This window comes from Falco naumanni, chromosome 5 (genome assembly GCF_017639655.2).
Source record: "Falco naumanni isolate bFalNau1 chromosome 5, bFalNau1.pat, whole genome shotgun sequence".
In the NCBI taxonomy this organism is placed as follows: Eukaryota; Metazoa; Chordata; class Aves; order Falconiformes; family Falconidae; genus Falco; species Falco naumanni.
In genome coordinates, this window is record NC_054058.1 from 8,422,534 (window position 1) to 8,441,115 (window position 18,582).

Below are 18,582 nucleotides of genomic sequence, written 5' to 3' on the forward strand. Positions count from 1 at the left end.
TAAGATTTCTACTCCTTGTCCTCTTCCATATCTTCTGCATGGACCTGAAATTGCAAAGAGCTCAAAGCTTTGCTGCAGTACCTAAGAGTGGCAGAGACTGTGTCTTTAAGATACCTGATGAGCAAAAGTTGCTTACCAGGACTGATGTAGATCATCTCTTCTTAACACCTCCTATGTTAGTCAGGTGGATAACTTGCTCCCACATCTCCCCACTCAAAATTGTTGTTCTTAAAAACAGAGGAAGAGTCAACTACGAGGGAGGAGATAAGGACAAAGGAAAGCAACAGACTGCATTTCAAGTCAGGGATTGGAGAAATAGTGACAGATGAGTCTGATTACATTGAGATACTACTGGTTTTTGCAGGCACAGATTTCCATGAGAGGTTACATACACAATAATCAGCTTGTTGATGTAGCTGGAGCTGCTAAATGTATTAGGAAGATCTTCTCATAACCCATATTTTATCCCAGTCTCAGCAAAGACCTAAACATAGGATAGCAAATGCTTAGACACAGGGAGGAAACGATTCTGTGTGGTTCCCAGGGACTATGGGATATCCCATGGAAATCACTGGTGCTTGGTCTGTGCTTGTCCTCCATGCACAGGGCAAGGCAGGATCTGCTGTCCATCAGCTGAAGAGGACTTCAAGTCAGCTAGTCCTGCGTATTGTCTGACACAATGTTCCAGCAATGAGAACAAGAACTGCAACGGGATGGGCTCCCACCTGACCTGTACAGGTGCTGAGAAGGTAACTACAGAGCTCAGCAGTTCTGGTGGCATCCTACACCCCCCACCTTGCTCCCGACCTGGACCCTCTCTCTTAGGGCTGCCTTCACCCTCAGTCCCACAGTCAACCTGCAGAGACTCTTGTCTGCTCAAGCCCTGCCTCTGCTGAAGAGCTGGGTTTATGTTTTAGCAGAATTTCCTTTTCTGTTTGGGTCTCAGTACTTGTCACGGGCAGCAAAGAAGTAAACTTCTGCATCGGTCTGCGTGCGGAGGAAGCAGAAGACTGCAGCCACTGGGCATGCCACATTGCGATGTGTGTATACTCCATGATGGAAACCATTTGTCAGGACACACCAGCAGTAAGCAGGGCTGAAGAGGATGTCAGGCATGTGTGTATCTGGGTGCTGATGCATGTGTGAAAGAGTTCGTTCTCCTCACTTGCAATGAAGTCTTTCTGCTGTAACAGTAAAAGCTGTGCTGAGAGAAAGTCTTCTTGGGGCAAAGAAGAGACACCTGTCTATGTTATTCTGAGACTCTTCCCACCCCTCCAGATCCAGATCCAGCTCCATCTTTGCAATATCATGTTCATAATAATTCCCTTCTGATGCAAGGGCATTTGCTTCTCACAGAGGCTGGTACCCAGAGGTATTTAATCATATAGACAAGGAGGATTTATTGTGTTTGTGAAAGGATTAACATGCCAGAATGGAAATAGGAATTGCCTGGTTTTCCTTGAGAGCCTGTCACATTCATGGCACTCCAGGAAAATATCTGTGAAGGATTCTTTGGGTCTCCTGGATGTTGAGCTACAGCAAGAGAGACCACCCTGGCTCTTTTAAGGGAATTTGATGAGAAAGGACTTGGGGAAACCCTGAATCATGGCTCTTATTATGCCAAAAGAGGAGAGGCTGAGGTGGCCTGGTTCACCATCTTGGAATGAAGAAAGCATTATTCTTTAAGCAAATTTCAAACATTTAAGATGTGACAGTGTAGGATGGCCATCCTACCATGTGAAGACTTCTTGAAAATGTCTAAACATGTTCTAGAAGAGGCTGCTTAGACACAGATGTTCTTGCGAAGTGATACAGGGCAAATGAGACCACCACTGCTAAACTTTGCAGTTTTGGTGTGAATGCTATGGATCCAGCAAGTTTGTCCAAACAGGAATGAGGAAGTGGTTCCTCTTGCGTGCAAACCTGTGACAGCAAAGATTCAGCTTTTGGGCAATGAAGAGCCAAACTTCTGTTGATTGCTTTGGCCCTATTGGAGATGTACCTGTTTCCAGCCGGGAACAGCAGTAGTTTCTAACATCTTTTAATGAATTTGAAAAGTATCAACAGGGAAGCAGAGGCTTGCCTCGTAGCCTCTATTCAGGAGCTTTGTTCAGCCTACCTTCTGCTAAGCCAGCTCAAATTGTGTCTCTGTCACGTGCAGAAGGTCTCGCAGTGTCTCTCAGCCAGCCTAACCCTGTGGGCAACTGATGGGCACTGCCAGAAACCCTCTGAGGCAGATGTGTCTGCCACAGGTGTAGTCATGCAGGACCTGACCATGCAAACTGGTGATTGCTCTGCATATTTCTGTGTGGGATAGATGAACCTTTCTGGGCAGAAGAATAACCAAAATTTCTGCTGAGCAGGTGAAACTGCTTTGGGATAATCTGGTGACATGAAGTAGCTGCATTTCGCTGCTGCGGCTTTAAAAAGCTGTCTCCTCAGGGCTATGGGCCGTGGGAGAAGTTTTCTTCTGCATTGCAGTTCTCCTGTCGCAAGCTTTGGCGGTTCCCCGTGAAGAACAACTGCCAGAAGCCCTGGCCACCCCCCGCGATGCAGCAGCAGCCTGCCATGACCTGTTCACCTTCTGGTGGCACAACCTTAAGGCCCAGGGCTGGCTGGTCCTTTCCCTGCTAGCTGTGCAGGGGTGGAGGGAACAGACAGGAGGCTTTGTCTCTCTTCTGTGGCAGGAGGAGGATGTTTCCTCCATGAAGGGAGGACTTTCCACCCTGCAGATCCCGGTCAGCCGCCTCTGCCCCTGCCTCCCTTCCCTGTCTCTCCCCACCCACAGCTGCTGGTCTCACAAGGCCTCTCCCAGCTCCACTGACCTCCTCCTGCCCCCTGACAGCCCCCTGCATGGCCCCCACCGAGTGCCTCCTATGGCCCTGCCATCTCCTCCCTGCCTCCCGCAAGCTGCACAAAGGCACAAGCGTCCAGCAGCCCTGGCCGCCGTGGTCCTGGGAGGGCTTGAGGCAGCAGCCCCCAGCTCAGCAGGAAGGCTGGGCACCCCTTTGGCCAAAGGCCCTTGCAGACAGCTGCATCCCTGCTTTTTGTGATCCAGGGAACCTCTGCCTCGCAGGCTGCCTGCTGCTTCAGCTCTGGGCCATTCACACAGGTCTGACAGTGCCCCCGCTCCTGCCCTGTAGACCCTTTCCAGCCAAGAAATACATCCCTTTCCCCCAAGAGGCTCTCAGTCCTTGTTGGAAGAGCTATAATAATCCAACTGTTTCATTTTGGAATGGAAATTGAATTTAGTCGCATCTTAGGTGTAGGGGAATGAAGACAGTGGGTTGATTGCCATTGATGATGTGCAGCTGTGGCCTTGCTTTGACGATGTGCAGCTGTGATCCTACAGCAAAGCGGTTAAATAGCTCTGAGGAGGGTGGGAGAAAAACCTGGATAAAGCAGAGACAAGGAGGAGTGTGGTCTGGCCTCTGGAGGATGGCGAAACAGCATGGACAGTAGAGTTTGACCGATGGTAAAGCTTTTTGCTGCTTGCTGTTTTATTTGTGTTGTGTTATTTCCTGACTGCTGTAACTCAATCGCAACACTTAGGTAATTTCTTTAAGCATTATTGTTGCCCACAGCTGGAAATGGCTTTATCTAGCGGTTCTAGTTTGGAGTCGCTGAGCAACTGGCACTACAAAAGTCTGCAATAAGTGAGGTGGATGGAAAGGACCCTTGACCTGTGATTGCTCATCTGCAGAGGATTTCCCCTACATCTGCTTGGGGTGGAAAGCAGAAGAGATATTTTTTTATTTCCTCTTTTGTGAAACGGTGAATAGATTTGGACACTCTGGAAATATGTGTTAGTGGTCCATTGTAAAGGGAGTTGAGAAGGCACAGGCGGTGGGAATTCCTTCTCCATAAGCTCATTAATCCACACATTCCCTTCCATCTCACCAAGTCAGTATGCTGAAGAGCAGCAAAGGCAGTTTCATGCATTGCCATAAGGGAAAGTTGGATCAGGTACGAGAAAAAAAATTCTTCCCTGAGAGTGGTGTGGCCCTGGAACACGCGGCCAGTGGGTCTGCGTGAGCTTCATCCTTGAGACTGTCTCAACTCAACAGGAAAAGGACAAAAGCAACTTCATGTAGCCTCTGAGATAGCCCTGCTGCTGGCAGTGGGTAGGACTAAACACCTCCAGCTGTTCAATGCCACCTAAAATGCTCTGTGCGATCAAAGGTACCAAACGGCAGGACAGCTTGGTATTGCAGTCTCACAGTACAGAAAATGTAGATAAGAAAGCACCACATGCAGCAACTGTCTTCCAAAACAACTACATTGCTTTGGCACTATGCTTTCCCATCTTCAGGATTCCTTGGCCAACGACCACTCAGACCAGACCTTCATGGATGCTTTGAGATATATGACTGAGTATCAGTTGGCTGCATGACCAAGAAATCCCCTTCTAGAGAGGAAAAAAAAAAAGCTTAATTCACATACTCCTTCCACGGTAGTCTGATACTGCTGCCGTGTCTGGTTCTGGCCCTTGCTGGATACCACACAATGGCCTTTGGCAGCTGAGCTCAGGTGGCTTGGTTTGCAAACCCAGGAGCTTCACACATTTTCACCTTATCTGCTAGGGCAGATCTTAGCTTATTCCTGGTCTTTTTCCTCTCCAGCTCCTTCACACCTGAGTTGACCTTCCTGGAGAGGAGCTGTCTCCTTCTGAACCAGCCCATGTGGGACAAGGTGGGCAGGGTGTGTAGAGGTATGGGACAGATCAAGCAATGAGCTGACAGAACAGTAGAAACATCTCTGCTGTGCGGGAGACCCTTACACCATGAGATGGTAAAACACTTTACACACTTTGAACAATTGTTTACAATTACATCCAGTCACACTTAATTCTCACTAGTTCTTACGAGCCTTGTCTCCATTTAAAGGTGCAGTGCTCTTTTATTTCACCAGGCATGATCTGTGGGGAGGGGGCTTTCTTTGTTCGAGGGTGGATCTTTTAGTATGCTAATTAGGATAGTCCATACATAGTTCAAGTAATCTTCTGTTTGGTCTCGTCAACCATTTGGTTCTCCCTGAGCTTATCTTGTTATGCCTCAGTTTGACATATTTATGGTGTCTATTCCTTCTCCCAAGGCCAAGTTTTGTTAACTGTTCATAACATCCTCTGTTCTTCAAATCTTTTCTTGTTTTTCATTATAGATATTTACATATTTTGTCTAAATTTCAACAAACTGACCTTCTATTAACCATGTATATGCACATATCTGATCTAATACTGAGCCGGTTGACTATAGAATGAGGATTATTTTTCTTGTCCATTAAAAAAAAAAAGCGCAGTGGTTTTAGACCCAGATTATTTTTTTTTATTATTATTATCCAAGACACAACACAGTAGACAGCTGTATTAGCATCAGGGGTGGGACCCCTAAGTTCAGAGCAGAGGTGGGAATCAGTTGCCAGCGTGGAAATGAGAAATTCTTAAACCAGTATCACAAGCAGAGTTATAACAATGCCCCTGCAAGAAGTTACAAGTGCATCAGCAGCGTACTGCCCCTTGACTGACTGTTGTCTTTGGTTGCAATGCAAACATTGGAACTTAAAGCTTTTGCTAGCCTAGTCCTACTTCATACCGGATGATGAACCTTTCAAGGTAAGGTATGTATGCAAACACCCTGTGGAGCAGAAATCCCTAGCCATTCCCAGGCAGTGTGGCCAGGCCACTGTCATGATGACCATCTTGGCTCATCCAGTCCTGACTTTAGCTGAAGAACAATTTGGCATTAAGAAGTTGCACGGCAAACACAGCCAGCCTGCTACCTGTGAGGTCACACACCCACTGTACAAGGAGCATTTTGCAGCCAACAGGAGGTTCCAAACCAACTCGCTACTCAATGCAAGCTGCAAGAAAGAGGCAAAGCAGGGATGCTCTGTTCAGGGATGCGCAGTGAGAACTCTTTGGCGTAGCAAAACCAGACTGATGTAACAGGGGTCAAAACAGACAGACCTCTTGCTGGCCACCACTACCCACCATTGAGGGGACATTCTATTCCCTGATCTGTGACTTGCTCAGCAGGTGTCAGTGGCTCAGGACGGTGAGTTATCAGACTAATGGTTACTTTCAGTAGCGTACTGGAGCACAGTAGAAATCGTGATTCCTAGTGTAGCAGTTCCAGTTCAGTAGGAAGCTCATCCTACCTAATGCAAGCCCTTTCACAGGAGAGTGGTTCCCTTATGCCACTTTCTAACTTGCAGCTCAGAAACAGCAGTTTCAGGTCAGTTGACTGTTATTTTTCATCTCCTTTACTTTTTCTGTTGCATGTAGACTGCAAGGTCTTTGGGGCAGGAGCTGCCTTCTGACTTCTGCTAAGGGTGTATCTAGTAACCGTTTCTGTGGGGACCTACCCAGGCCTCTAAGAGCTATAGGAGTGGATCACAGAAAAGTAAAAATGCTTAAATCCCACGTACCATCAAAGTAAGTCACTGCAGAATGAAAGTTTTGGTTGAGTGCTACTTCTCATTATTAATGTATCTAGGCAGAGCAAGTTGCACATATTCAATAATCTCTTTCCTCTTTCCTTATAAACTGTTAAAAGCCAGAACATGTGTTTCCAGTGTCAGAACTCCTTTAAATGCCATTTCTCTGTTTTATTTCCTAAAACAACATTGTACGTTCCTCATCTGTGGTCTAGCAAGGTAAGGTAAAAGGAAACCAAATTAAAAAGAAAAGGAGAAATAAAGGTGGGAACAGTATGAGAGACAGCAGGAGTGCAAAGAAACATAAATAAGTGGAGGAATAAGTGTTGTAAGGGAACACGGAAGAATTTAAGGTGGGATAAAAGAGAAGAAGTGAGAAAGAGTAGGGGGGGAAATCTCTGTTTTGTCTAAAAAAAGATCAGAGACCCTTGGGGAAAATTTTTATTGAAAAGTCCTTAGAAAATGACAATGGTTGTCATGAAAAACAAACATTTCACTTTATTTCTTCACTTGGCAAGGATCACGGTTTAATAAAGAAAGTCAGGTGTATCCTATAAAAAAAGAACCAGCTGTCAGAACTAAACATAGAGAGCAGCATGCACAGTGTACAGATGTAATTAATAAGCCTGACCAGATTAATAATGAACACTGCTTTACATGTCCACTGCCCAGCTGATGTCAGTACCAACTGCTGTGACCTCCCAGAGGTTTTGCTGTCATTCCTCTGAGCAGAGGAGCAGGAAGGTAAGCCAGCACATGCCAGTTCTCTCCAAGGAAATAGGGAATTTTTCAAAAGGGTAAATACGCTGTTACTGTGACAGACCCTGCACCACTGCTCCTCTTCCACGTGATCCTACTAGCTAGATGTTGGTGCCTGCACTGGTCTCTTTCTCCTGCCTAATGCCATCCATGGGCACAATGGATGCCTTCTTTAATACCTGCACAAGCAGAACTATTCCAGATCACACAGGGTACACACTTTTTACCAAACATTTTCTGAAAACAGAATGCAGTGCTGTTTCTTTCCCACTCTTGCTTCTCTCTCTTTCCCCAGTAATGCCTGACATTTTGTTTCCACCTCTTGCTTATACTGCTGTCAATGGACACAGGGCTTGCCAGTAGCAAAAGGAAACCAACCTCCCTTTCTACCCAGCAGGGCACACCACCGCCCTGAGTCCCAGCGGTAAATTTCTAAGACTTGCAGAGTACGACTGAGTGAGTAGGGAGAACTGGCTGTGCTTTCCTCTGCAAAAAATAGCAATGTGCAGGAGAATGAGGTGAATTCCCAGGCTGTCCTAATATGGCTCTTCTGATGTCTTCCCAGCTGAAGACAGCATCTCAAAGACTGGGCATCACAGGGTTTCTTGAGGAAAACCAGAACTATCTCAAGTTTGAACCACAACAGAGTTTTTTTTGCTCTGGTCAGACCATGTCTTCAGTGTATGTATCCTCAGAAGTGAATGTTGCTGTGGCTCCATCCCTATCCTCAGACCTGAGTTCCTTTCTAAAGGAAAAGTTAATGTGACAAGGAGTGGTGAGAATCCAGGTCTTGTTCTGACAGGCAGTTGGGATGTGGTCAGGATGTCCACCAGAAAACAAGGACTGCAGATGTCATCATGAAGTATGTTAATCTGATAAACTTTTTTTCCTTTTCACCCAGCTTCCTGGTTCAAAATGCAGGGACTGTCCTGACACTTTCTGGGAGTGCAACATCTTTGCCTCTTGCTATGGCATCTGCTGCCTCCTGATCCAAGACAGGGTTGAGACAATAACGCCTGCTTCTCATGTTAGAGAAAGGTACCTTTTTCAGATAAATCTGTGTCGAGGAGGAATACAAGAAGAGGAAGGCTTTTGCATTGTTCTACATCTGTGCAAACAACTACTGTGTACAGAGTCCATCCCTGCCTAAACCCTGAGCGCTGCTGTTGGGGTGGACTAGTCAAGGGCATTGGCTTTACTCACAGACACGGCTGAAACTCTTGCTCAGTTTCACCACTTATCCTTCAACAGTGGCTGCACAAAGCAGGGACAAGGACCGATGCCTCTGTCTACCTGTGCTTGCTGTATTATACAGCTAACTTAAAAGAATGGGTTTCTATTTGTGTGTGTGTGTGTTTGCAGGGAGATGGGATCAGGAACTTCTCTTCAGCAATTCTGCAGGCAAACCCAGTATCACCTCCCAAGATCCCCCCTTTGTTGGGACATCTCAAGAAAAATTTTGCATTCCAAATGTCAGGCACGGAGACTGTTTCTAGCAAGTTACATTTTCTTGTAACACAGTCCTCTGGTGTGAGTTTTGCCCTGCCTCACACCACCTCCCAGGAGCCAGAACTGCAGCTGCCTCTAAAACCTCCTGTAAAACACTGGTCACTCTGTGTCTCTTGCCTGCCTGCCCCTCTTTCTTCCCCAAAACCCTGCTGTTGTGGTTTCCACAAATGAGTTGGGGGAAATTGAAAAGACAAGTCCATTGCAATGTTTTTGTTTACTGTCATGTTGGACAGGACTACAAAGTTTTCTCCGTTGTGAAAAGATCCAGCATCTTCAGACAATAGGAGGCCAAGACCTTGCAACAGCTCAGCTTTTGGTCCAATGGCTAAAACAGAAAACTTGCACATACATTGCTTCAGGTAGAAAGGACATAAATTTATGCACAGATTTTTGATGAATTTAAAAAAGAATCACCCAGAACTGATTTTTCAGGATGTATTTTTAGTCCAAAACTGGAAACTTTTGGCTCTTCAAGGAGTATGGGTATCATTGACCAAAGGGGAGGAATATACAGACAGAGGTTTGGGGAATTTGAGGGAAGCAGAGCACTTGCTCTAGACTTCTGTGTGTCTGATTTGCAGTGATGCCTCTGACAGGGGTTTTCTACCCTCTTCTCACATTAGAAATCCCTCCTGGGAAACTCTGGCTTTAATCCTTCATGTGGTATTTGATTGCTTTCTCTCCCCTTCGTTGCCATGCTTAATCCTGCCACATGTCTCAGCAGGATCTCCAAAATCCATCTCCTTTCTGCTACATCCTGGGCAAACCGTTTCTGGCGCTGACTGCTCACAGCCTGCTCTGTTGCTTCCCTCACACGTGATTCCCCAAAAATATTCAGAGCCTTTCTCATGTGCTCTGCAGATGATCACTAGGTTGTTCCTGCTCCTGGCCAGTCCAGCACAGTAATATTGTCACCTGCAGGTGCCAAACACACTGAAAAGTTAAAACCTCCCTGCAAGGGGGCTGGGTTGCTGGGCAGCTGGGACTTGTCACTCACAAGACAGTCTCATGCAAAGAGCAGAATTAACATTTATTGATACATTTTTTTTTTTAACTTATCAACAGAGAATATGCTGAAAGAAGAAGGAAACGTACAGATAAGCCATGAATAACTGTTCCCTTCAGGAGTGGGCAAAGCACATTGCACTGAATGCTCTTCTTTCAAATTCTGCTCCAGGGATTTGCAGGACCAGTGTCCTTTCATGAAACGGAGAGGGTCTTTCTGCATCATTGAGAGATCAACTGGACAAGAAGTCAAGGAAAAGTACCAGAGGATCAGGGCACACATCTGTGAAGGAGGACAGTGAAAAGGACACAACAGGTCCTTGACATCAGCCCAAGCAATTTCATCCAGGACTGATCTGCAGCTTGGAAAGAGATGCAGGGGCACAGGCTGCAAACTGACATCCTTCAGAGCTGGGATTCTGTGGCTGGCTTGCTCACCCTACATCACAAGGTAAAGCATCTGCGTGAGCTCAGGCCAGCTTTTCAGCAGCTTTCTTGTGAGCTGCCCTTTCTCAAAGATAGTCCTTCATCCAAAGTGGAGTTTCCTTCCTCAGACAAATTTGACTGCCTGTTCACAAATTCGATAGCAACTTGTGAAGCAAAGGATGTTATTCCAGTTACTGTAGGTGCTGGAATCTTTGTTACCCTTGACATGAATTGCAGCACATTTTTCTGCAAAGAGTAAATTGGGTTCCCTGGGTTTCCAGAACCTGTAAAAGAAAGTTCCTTTATTGGGAATGCATTGGCATGCAAGACAGTGGGGATGGAGTCACCTAAGACAGTGGGGATGGAGTCACCTGAAACAGTTGTGGAATAGAAAGGGAAGGTCACTGTGACAAAGATCAGAAGTCATAGTTTTTACTAGAAAACTAGTCAAGTTTTCTGACTTGCAGGGCAGTGGGAGATGGAACAGCCCCCCACCCCCCCCGACACCCGCCTTACACAGTGTATTGGTCACTCGGACAGGTGTGGGGGGGGTGAATTACAGGACCTTCCTCACTCCCCTGGGATACTCACGTGGCTGCCTTATTATATGGAGTCTGATCCACCCACTGCCATTGCCCATTTTTGTAAGCGGTCAGACCTATGTAGTATTTTGTTTCGTAGGCGTTACTAAATACTCCTTTTGCCAGGTTGAAGAGGAACTCCTGGAAAAAGCATAATGTCCATGAGGTACAGGACAGAGCACAGGGAAGCGGCAGGAGTCCCTGGCGGGGGGTGGGGTAGTGGCAGAGGGGAGCTGGTGCTGAAGGGACGAAGAAGGGACATCGACATCCTCTCTCAGCCCTGCACGTACCTGCTCGGCTTCGCTGTTGATCACCACCAGGTGGGAGCCCATCCCAGTGCAGTTCTGCTTACTGTCATCCCAGGACATCACATCAGTGGACAGGTAATAGCAGCTTCCTTGAAAGCGCTTCCAGCCCTTGGGGCAGCACATCCAGACCTCATCTGAGGGCGGAAAAAAATCCTGCTTTTGAGCCAGATGTGCTGTCCTTCATCTCCGTGACCTTAATGTAGGGTCCCAGTTGTTAGGGGAAGGGTTTGAACCACATCTTTAATCTGGACAGAGATAAACGCTCTGTTCCGTGCCCCACAAGGAAAGCTGTCAACAGCCTGATAGGTTCCTGTCACAAGGGCTCACCTGAAGTGTCTTTCCCTTTCTCTGTCTGTTCTGCCACATCCATGCAGCCTCTGTTGGGTGAGAGACACATTTTCTGCCTTTCCCTTCCTGGGGAGGCGAGATGGGAAGTAGCTGGCTCACGCCTCTCTGGGAAAACTTCCATCAGAGAAGTGTTGTCCAAGTGTTTAGCTCTCAACTCATGCAGACTGACAGACATGTGCAGTAAACTGCTCTGACAGCCTTGCTGCCACGGCAGGCAACTCTTTACACTAGCCAGGTTTTCTTAGAGATCTGCCTTTTAGCCAGAAAGTCACATGAGGGATTAAAAACACACAGATATATTCTCTCAAAGCATGAGACTACACGAGAACAGATCTCTGAACTGAGTTTGGGAATTTGCACTGTGGGAATTTTAGCACTTCCTGCTGCTATCACTTCATGTGTGAGTGCAGCTCAGCTCTCCAGCTACTCTGAACTGCTTAACAAGATCCTTCTAGCACTCCTGTTTCTGTCCCTCGCGCTGACCGAGAGGCAGTGGGCCAGCACAGGGAGCGGAGCTGGGCTGGGCCAGCCCCTGCGAAAGGATGAAGCACTTTCGGCTCAATCTGTGAACTGAACTGGCAATTAAGGGGCTATGTGAGAGGGCAAGAGTAAGAAGTGTGGTCAAAGGTAAGTGTGGAACAACCCGCCCTCTTCCACTGCCCCAAAACATTTTTCATAGCATCCTAAGTAAAATTGTACAATCCAGCATTTTCTTTCATCAGTTCTGCAGCTTCCTTCTTTAAAACAATCCAGCTCTGGCTGACAATCACATTCTCAACCTCAAAGGCTGACTGACACCAGGGTAAATTTTAGTGAGGTTCTTAGTGTTGCTTATGAGGCTCTTGGCATCACTCACTTTTGCCTGCAGATGCATTGGGGACACAATGCCACTCCGTAGCGTTCTGGAGCAGAGTCTTGTATTGGCCATAGCTTCCATGAAGGAAAACAGCTGAGAAGAGAGGAAAGAGAAGGAAAGTGCTACTGACATCTTCTACTCCTTCATGAGCAACCTGTCCTATCCTCCACCTTCTAGCTTAGAGCCCCCATCGAGATTGTTACATTAGCAAGCTCCGAAATATGTATTGAATAAAGAGAGGAGAAACAGCAGGTTTTTGATTCCGCTACTGGTCACTCCCTCTGAACAGGCTTTAATCAGATGAGCTGAGGCTGAGGGACTCATTTTCCCAGCTGACAAAACCAGCTTAGACATCCTTTGAGGATGGGGTCAGGAAAGGGTCAAAGAAGTCATGGGATAAGATTAATGAAGGTGGAATATTAATATACAATCCCTCTTAATCTTCCCGGGCATTGCAGCTTTAAAGCACCACTTTTACCCTTGTCAGGAATGGGTAGAACTAGTGAGTGTTGAGGCCTCACCAAAGGGAGTTAAGAAGAAGCACAGACGAGCCACCACAGAGCAATGTGATGCTCCAGGACAGTACAAGCAAAGGGTCTGTTTCCCTTTTGGTCCGCCCAGGCGGCGTGGGTAGGATGTGGCTGGAGCATTTTGATGGATTCACTCCCACCCTGCTAAAATATGGGCAGCCTGGTAGCAGCGTTTTCAAGACATCACACTGGCTCCTCGGCTGCAATATTGTCACAGGGAGCTCTGAGAGTGAGACCAGCTCAGGAGAATCAACATCCAACAGCCAGCCTTCAAGGAAATTACTCAGATGCCCTCTGACACTAGAGGCTTTTCAATTCTTGGTGGGAGGGAAGAAACAAAGTGATTTAATCCAGGACTGGCTTTACTCAGGCAGGTGGGGAAGTGAGAGGAGCGGTGGGAAGGTGCTGCCAGCGAGCAAGCCTTCACTGTGGAATGGACCCCCCTCCCCGACCAAGAGGGCAGAGGCAGGAGAGGGGCCCCAGAACAGGCTGTTTTGGCAAAGGGCATTTGCCTGCTGGCAGAGAGACTAGCATATTGTGCTTCCACCTGGCAAAAGGCAGTCAGCAGCCCCCTTCATCCCAGGGGAATTAAGAGAACCTGGAACCCACCAAGGCAGATGATTACAAAGGCAACTTTGATGACAAGGACAGAAACAAGGAAGACCCAGGGGTTCAGCCAGCAGCAGCTTCTTCCTTCTGTCGGGGCTGAAAAACACAAGGCAAGAGTGGAATCCCCCAGCCCAGAGCTGCCAGCAGGATAACTCAGGTGGGTCTGTACCCCAACAGCCTGCTGGCACCCTCGTGCCAAGGACTGGGAGCCCCACAGGTGCTGTAATGAGGTCCTGCTGCCCATCATTAGCAGTGGGTCAGACCCACAGAGCAGAGCAAAACAGGCGCTGCCCTGAAACTGCTCTTTCATTTCACTTTTTACTGTCTCCCTGTATATACTCTTCCCAAACTACACTTCTTGCTTCGTCCTGCCGCACCTCCTTTCTCCTCAACACATCTACCCTGTTGCCCTCCATCACCCCTGTCTTTCACTGAATGCTCTTGCTGTACCTCCCTCTCTTCAGAGCTTCTTTCTCTCAGCTACCTTTATTCCGGCTCTGTCCCCAAGCCCTTTTATGCAATAGCACATAGTCACTCCAAGGAGTGACTGTCCAGCTTAGTGTCTGCAGAGGCAGACACGCAGAACAGGTTGTTTCCACAGGGAGAATGAGCACTTCGAAGCTCTTGGGAGAGCCCTTGGTTCTCCTTAGAGACACCAGAGATGGGAGCAGTGACTTGTGCTTAGCTTGGTGTAGATAATTTTACCTGGATAACAATAGAATAGCACTCTTCAGTCCCATTGTTTACGGAAAAACCACTGAAGAGGATGGCAGACCATAGCCTGCCTGGACCTTCATTCCCTCTGGCTCTGGGAAAAAATTCATTCCCCCAGCCTGAACGCTCCCCAGTTCCCTCATCTGTTGCTCTGCTCTTGTCCTAAGCCCCCTTCTCCTGGTATGAGGCCAGCCACTGTTCCATGCCCATTATCTATCCTGCTCCTGTATATTCACCCACCCTCCTCCTTCTGCTACAGCAGGACAGAAAGGAAGGCTTTGTGGTTACCTGCGGTTCTGGGACTGGCTCTCCCTCGGCGGTTCATTATCACTATCACAGTATCACTCTTCAGGAGTCCGCATTACCAGTATCACTGCGAATACAGCCCTCTTTCTGCACAGAAGACTGCACTAAGGCAGCTCCCACACTGGTGAGAAGCCTTCGCAGTTTGTAATCCAGTGTGCAGAAAAAGTCATGTCCTGGGTGTTCCCACAGCACATGGAGATGGGGGAATTTTCATCATTTCTCTGCCAGAACATTTCACAAGATGCTCGTTGCAACACAGAAACTTAGAGGCAAATGAAAACAGATGAAGAGTAGTACCATTCCAGCTCAAGGAACCTCCTTTTTCACATATTAAAGCAGTTTCATAGGACATACTACTGGCTTTAACTGGTGTTTGTTCTTTCCTGGTGACTATGTGTGTGAAAATGCCTCTACTGTTGGTATGTGCTAGCAAAGGGCTAAACCCACTCACAATGTCCTGCAAATAGGAGTCAAAAAACAGAAGAAAAGTGTATCTGTGACTCAGTCTGGGCAAGTCCCCACGTGAAGCTTGAGCCCTGTAACCCAGAGCACAACAAAGAACTTGCCAACACTGGTTTTAATTGCTCAGGATAAGAGGATAGAGCTTTGAGGGGTTGTGTGTGGCCTGTCATTATGGAGCTGGAAGTCAGAAAGGATCACTAGATGGTGCCAGAATTCCTGTGCATTACAGATGAAGAAGTTACACCTGGTCACCACCACAAAAGGCACAGCCATACATGGTGGTTCTAGCACTGCTCAAGGTGACTTGGTTCAAAACCCTGCAAGATAAAGTGTCCATAAGGATAAAGAATCCCTGCTGGATCACATCGTACTCTAAATGGACTGGGGTAGGTATGCAGCCTTTGCTCTTCTATGTTCCATCAGCTAGTTTCTCCCTGTGAAGAGGCATCCGTGGTTGCACTGAGGAAGGAAGGGGATAGCTAAAGCAATAGCACAAGCATATCAGTTGAAGTCTCAAAAGGACAGGGCACAGAAGTGGTTACAAATGAGGACAAGCCGAAACTGTAATACCCCCTGAGTATGTTGTTTCGTGCACAGCAGACTGCAGGCAGGGTCAAACCATTCAACAGCTCTGTTGCATTGGAAAGAAGATCCATATGTGCGCTTGCTGGCGTTGTTGTAGACAGACTAAACACTAGCTACTGGATGCGCGGCGCAGTGAGAGAATCCCAAGTGACATTTTAAAAAGTTCCCAGCCATCATGCTGGGGAACAGAACTGAATTGCACCACAGATGCCCCCAAATGAGAATGCATTGTATTTGTTACTGCTCTAACATATACTTGCTTTTGGGCATATGGGTGAGGAGCTGACTTCAGCTGATCAGTATGGCGAATGCGGAGGATGCAAAACTGTCAGAAGGAAAATGTGCCTCAGTTCACATCCCATTAAATCCAATCAGGATGGATCTAAGCAGTTTACCGATTTATTCATGACATGTAATAAACTGACAAACTGTGACCTGTATATTCAGGACCAGTATCAGCAATCCAACTAAATAAAGCACAATACCAGGCACAAAATATTAATAAACATCTACGAATTTCTAAACGTCTTTAGGTAACTAATCCCCAAAAGCTCTAAGCCCTACATATACACCCACACTCACATGATTACTTGTGCAACCTCCCATCTCCCGTCCCCACCACAGGAAAAGCTAGCTGCAAGAACACATCCCCTTTTCTGGGAGCAGGGGTTCCCCTATTCTCACGCATTTCCTGCTGGAGGTGCAGGGTTTGTGTGCACTCATGTCACTTCCTACAGTCTGCCAACCCACAGGCTAGTGGCAGAGCACACGATCACGTATACATACAGAAGCTGTGGGTCCGTACGTGTTGCACCCCTTAATTCCAGGTATGTAGGCTACCCACAGCATCCAGCAGGGAGGATGCTCTGTTACAGACTAGGTTGCAAAATTGCAGGGCAACTATCAAACCAGGTGTCGATTGCTATTTCCTTTCCACTCCTCTCTTGCCTGTTAAAAATGTCCTTGCTTCTTCTAAACTTTGTTTTCAGACTGACTTTTCTCCATCTCAAAAGCCAGAGCCAGAATGGAATAAGGGGAGTCCGAGGAAGGTAAGAGAAACAGTGAAAAGAGGGCTGTTAAGAGGGACCTGTGAGGAAAGGTGAGACTTGGCCCTGGGAAAAAGCATTTGGAAGAGGGAGAGAAGCATCTTAGCCATGAAGAGGCTGTGAAGAGCACAGTGGTCATGTTCCCACCAGAGAACGCTGGAGGACATTAACTCAAGGGGCAGCAGAGAAGGATTTTGTTCTATGTGAGATATACCTCTGCACCGTGAAGCTGGAGAAGACCAGAACACCAGGAAGGGGAAGGGAGGCTATTTCCAGCACCCCACTTCTCCAGTTCTCTGATACCACCACAAGCCTCTGCTCATGCCTGCTTTCTAACAGCTGGCTGTGACACTGCTTCGTGTTGGCTCGCGTTACTGATACTATCCTGTGGAATTAAGTCAAGTCCCCACGAGTGTCAGTACTACATCACTGGAAATACCCCCATCAGCCAGTGGGGGTGGCCAGTTTCAGAAAAAGGGCTCCAGACCCTTCTCACTTGCTAGATGATGTGGTTGAACATCAGACAGAATCCCAGGAACCTCATCACTGAAAAGGGAGCAGGGGCCCAGGTGTCCAAGCCACCTTCCAGGCAGACCAGGGGATCCGAGAGGCACCTATGAGGAAGACCAGAAATCTTGACCAGCTACTGGAGGGACCTTCTTCTCTTTGTGCCTGTCGTATGACTGGGTATAGGGAAGAGCAGGGGATGCAGGGACCAGCTATGGATAGACTGAATGACTAAACCTTACTGCTGGAGAAGTCCCATATTATATACGTGTTAGTATTGAATTTTTCTGCTAGCAGGTTTTCATCCTGCTGGCAGCCAGGGAGGGGAACAGGATCAGGCTGCTTGTGCTGTTTATGTTTGTGTCAGTGCTTTCTGCCTGTGTTGACCTTGCTTATATGTATACATCCTTTGTCTTCCATATGTATCTATACAGATACACACTGTACATACACGCTCAGTCTCACTACTGTCTGGAGGTGGGGGCATGGAGCTGCGGCAGCCTTGCCTCTGCTGGGCTATGGGAATCAGCAGCTCCTGCCACCACCTACTGCCCTTCACAGAACTACTCCCGTTGGCTTAGGAAGCCAAATCTCCTGGTCACCTTGTCTCCAGTACAATTCCCCCCCCTTTCGCCGAGACACAGAGAGAGGCTTCACTTTCATCCCTAGGACAGAATCACACAGCCGGAAGATGCACATCAGCGCCCTGTGGGGAGCTGGCACTGTTTGGTTGGGAAAGTTTAGGCAGATGATGCTTCCTACAGCAAGCAGAAGTGGGGGTGCAGTGGCCAGGAAGTGGGAATGGGTGGAGGAAAGGTGAGATCCATGGTGACATATGGTCTGCAGCAGGACATGAAGGCAATTCAATAGGCAACGCACTCCTGGAAGGGACCTCTTGTGCCACAGCAGCCCTGCCCCCTCCTGCCTCTTCTACAGCATGGTCTGGCCTGAGCAGATGTGTCCTTACAGAGACCTCTCAGGTTTTGGCCTCCCAGGAAGGCTGTTCTATCAGGTGAGTCTGTGATGTGCTCTGAATTGGGAAGGAGACTTCTTCCTTGATGTGGCACCCAAAGGCCTCAGTCATTTTTGCTGCTGGGGACAGATCCTCATACTTGGTCAAGCATGGCCTGATCTTGATCAGACTCCTGGCACAAGATCCTGTCACTCTCTGGGGTGAGACTCTCAGTTATGGAAACAAATACTCATAATATCCCTAGAACTGGCTTCCTGTGCCCAGTCCTTTCCAGAGCTCTGGCTGTGCACAGTGGAACATTTATCTCTGAGGGGTTTACTCTCCCTGGCTGGATGCAACTTCTACTGCAGTGGTTTCGTAAGGTTGTATCCTGGCACAGCAACATCTTTTGATCCCGGTCCTGCCCAAACAAAACCCCTATATACTGTGGGAGGAGAAAATGTCCCCATAATGCATATAGGGAGGTGGCTTGGGGAATGGGGTGTGTATTCATCTTCCCCTGGGAGCAAGTTCAGAGGAGGGCCATAAAGATGGTCAGAGGGCTGGGGCACCTCTCCTATGAAGACAGGTTGGGGCTGTTCAGGCTGGAGCAGAGAAGGCTCTGGGGAGACCTTATAGCAGCC

The 18,582-nt window shown here is 47.7% G+C and overlaps 1 protein-coding gene across 2 annotated transcripts; it reads right to left on the minus strand.

Moving 5' to 3' along the window:
- Nucleotides 1–9,732: 9,732 nt before the first annotated feature.
- On the minus strand, nt 9,733–18,559 carry LOC121088381 (C-type lectin domain family 6 member A-like). Of its 2 annotated transcripts, XM_040594335.1 has the most exons (6): nt 14,369–18,559; nt 13,367–13,462; nt 12,228–12,320; nt 11,006–11,157; nt 10,726–10,856; nt 9,733–10,418 (listed from the first exon to the last, which is right to left on the minus strand). In XM_040594335.1, the coding sequence occupies exons 1-6, from the start codon at nt 14,403–14,405 to the stop codon at nt 10,259–10,261; spliced, it is 669 nt and encodes a 222-aa protein (XP_040450269.1). In that variant the 5' UTR covers nt 14,406–18,559; the 3' UTR covers nt 9,733–10,258. The 2 variants fall into 2 exon arrangements, with proteins under 2 accessions (XP_040450269.1, XP_040450268.1); XM_040594334.1 differs by having other exon boundaries at nt 13,367–18,559.
- Nucleotides 18,560–18,582: the final 23 nt, after the last annotated feature.

Excerpts from the sequence above, each read along its gene's own strand:
- LOC121088381 (XM_040594334.1), bottom strand. The coding sequence starts at position 13,676 with ATGAAAGAGCAGTTTCAGGGCAGCGCCTGTTTTGCTCTGCTCTGTGGG. Across the intron at positions 10,857-11,005 it reads TCAACAGCGAAGCCGAGCAG|GAGTTCCTCTTCAACCTGGC; the intron begins GTACGTGCAGGG and ends TGCTTTTTCCAG. Across the intron at positions 10,419-10,725 it reads CCATATAATAAGGCAGCCAC|GTTCTGGAAACCCAGGGAAC; the intron begins GTGAGTATCCCA and ends TTTCTTTTACAG.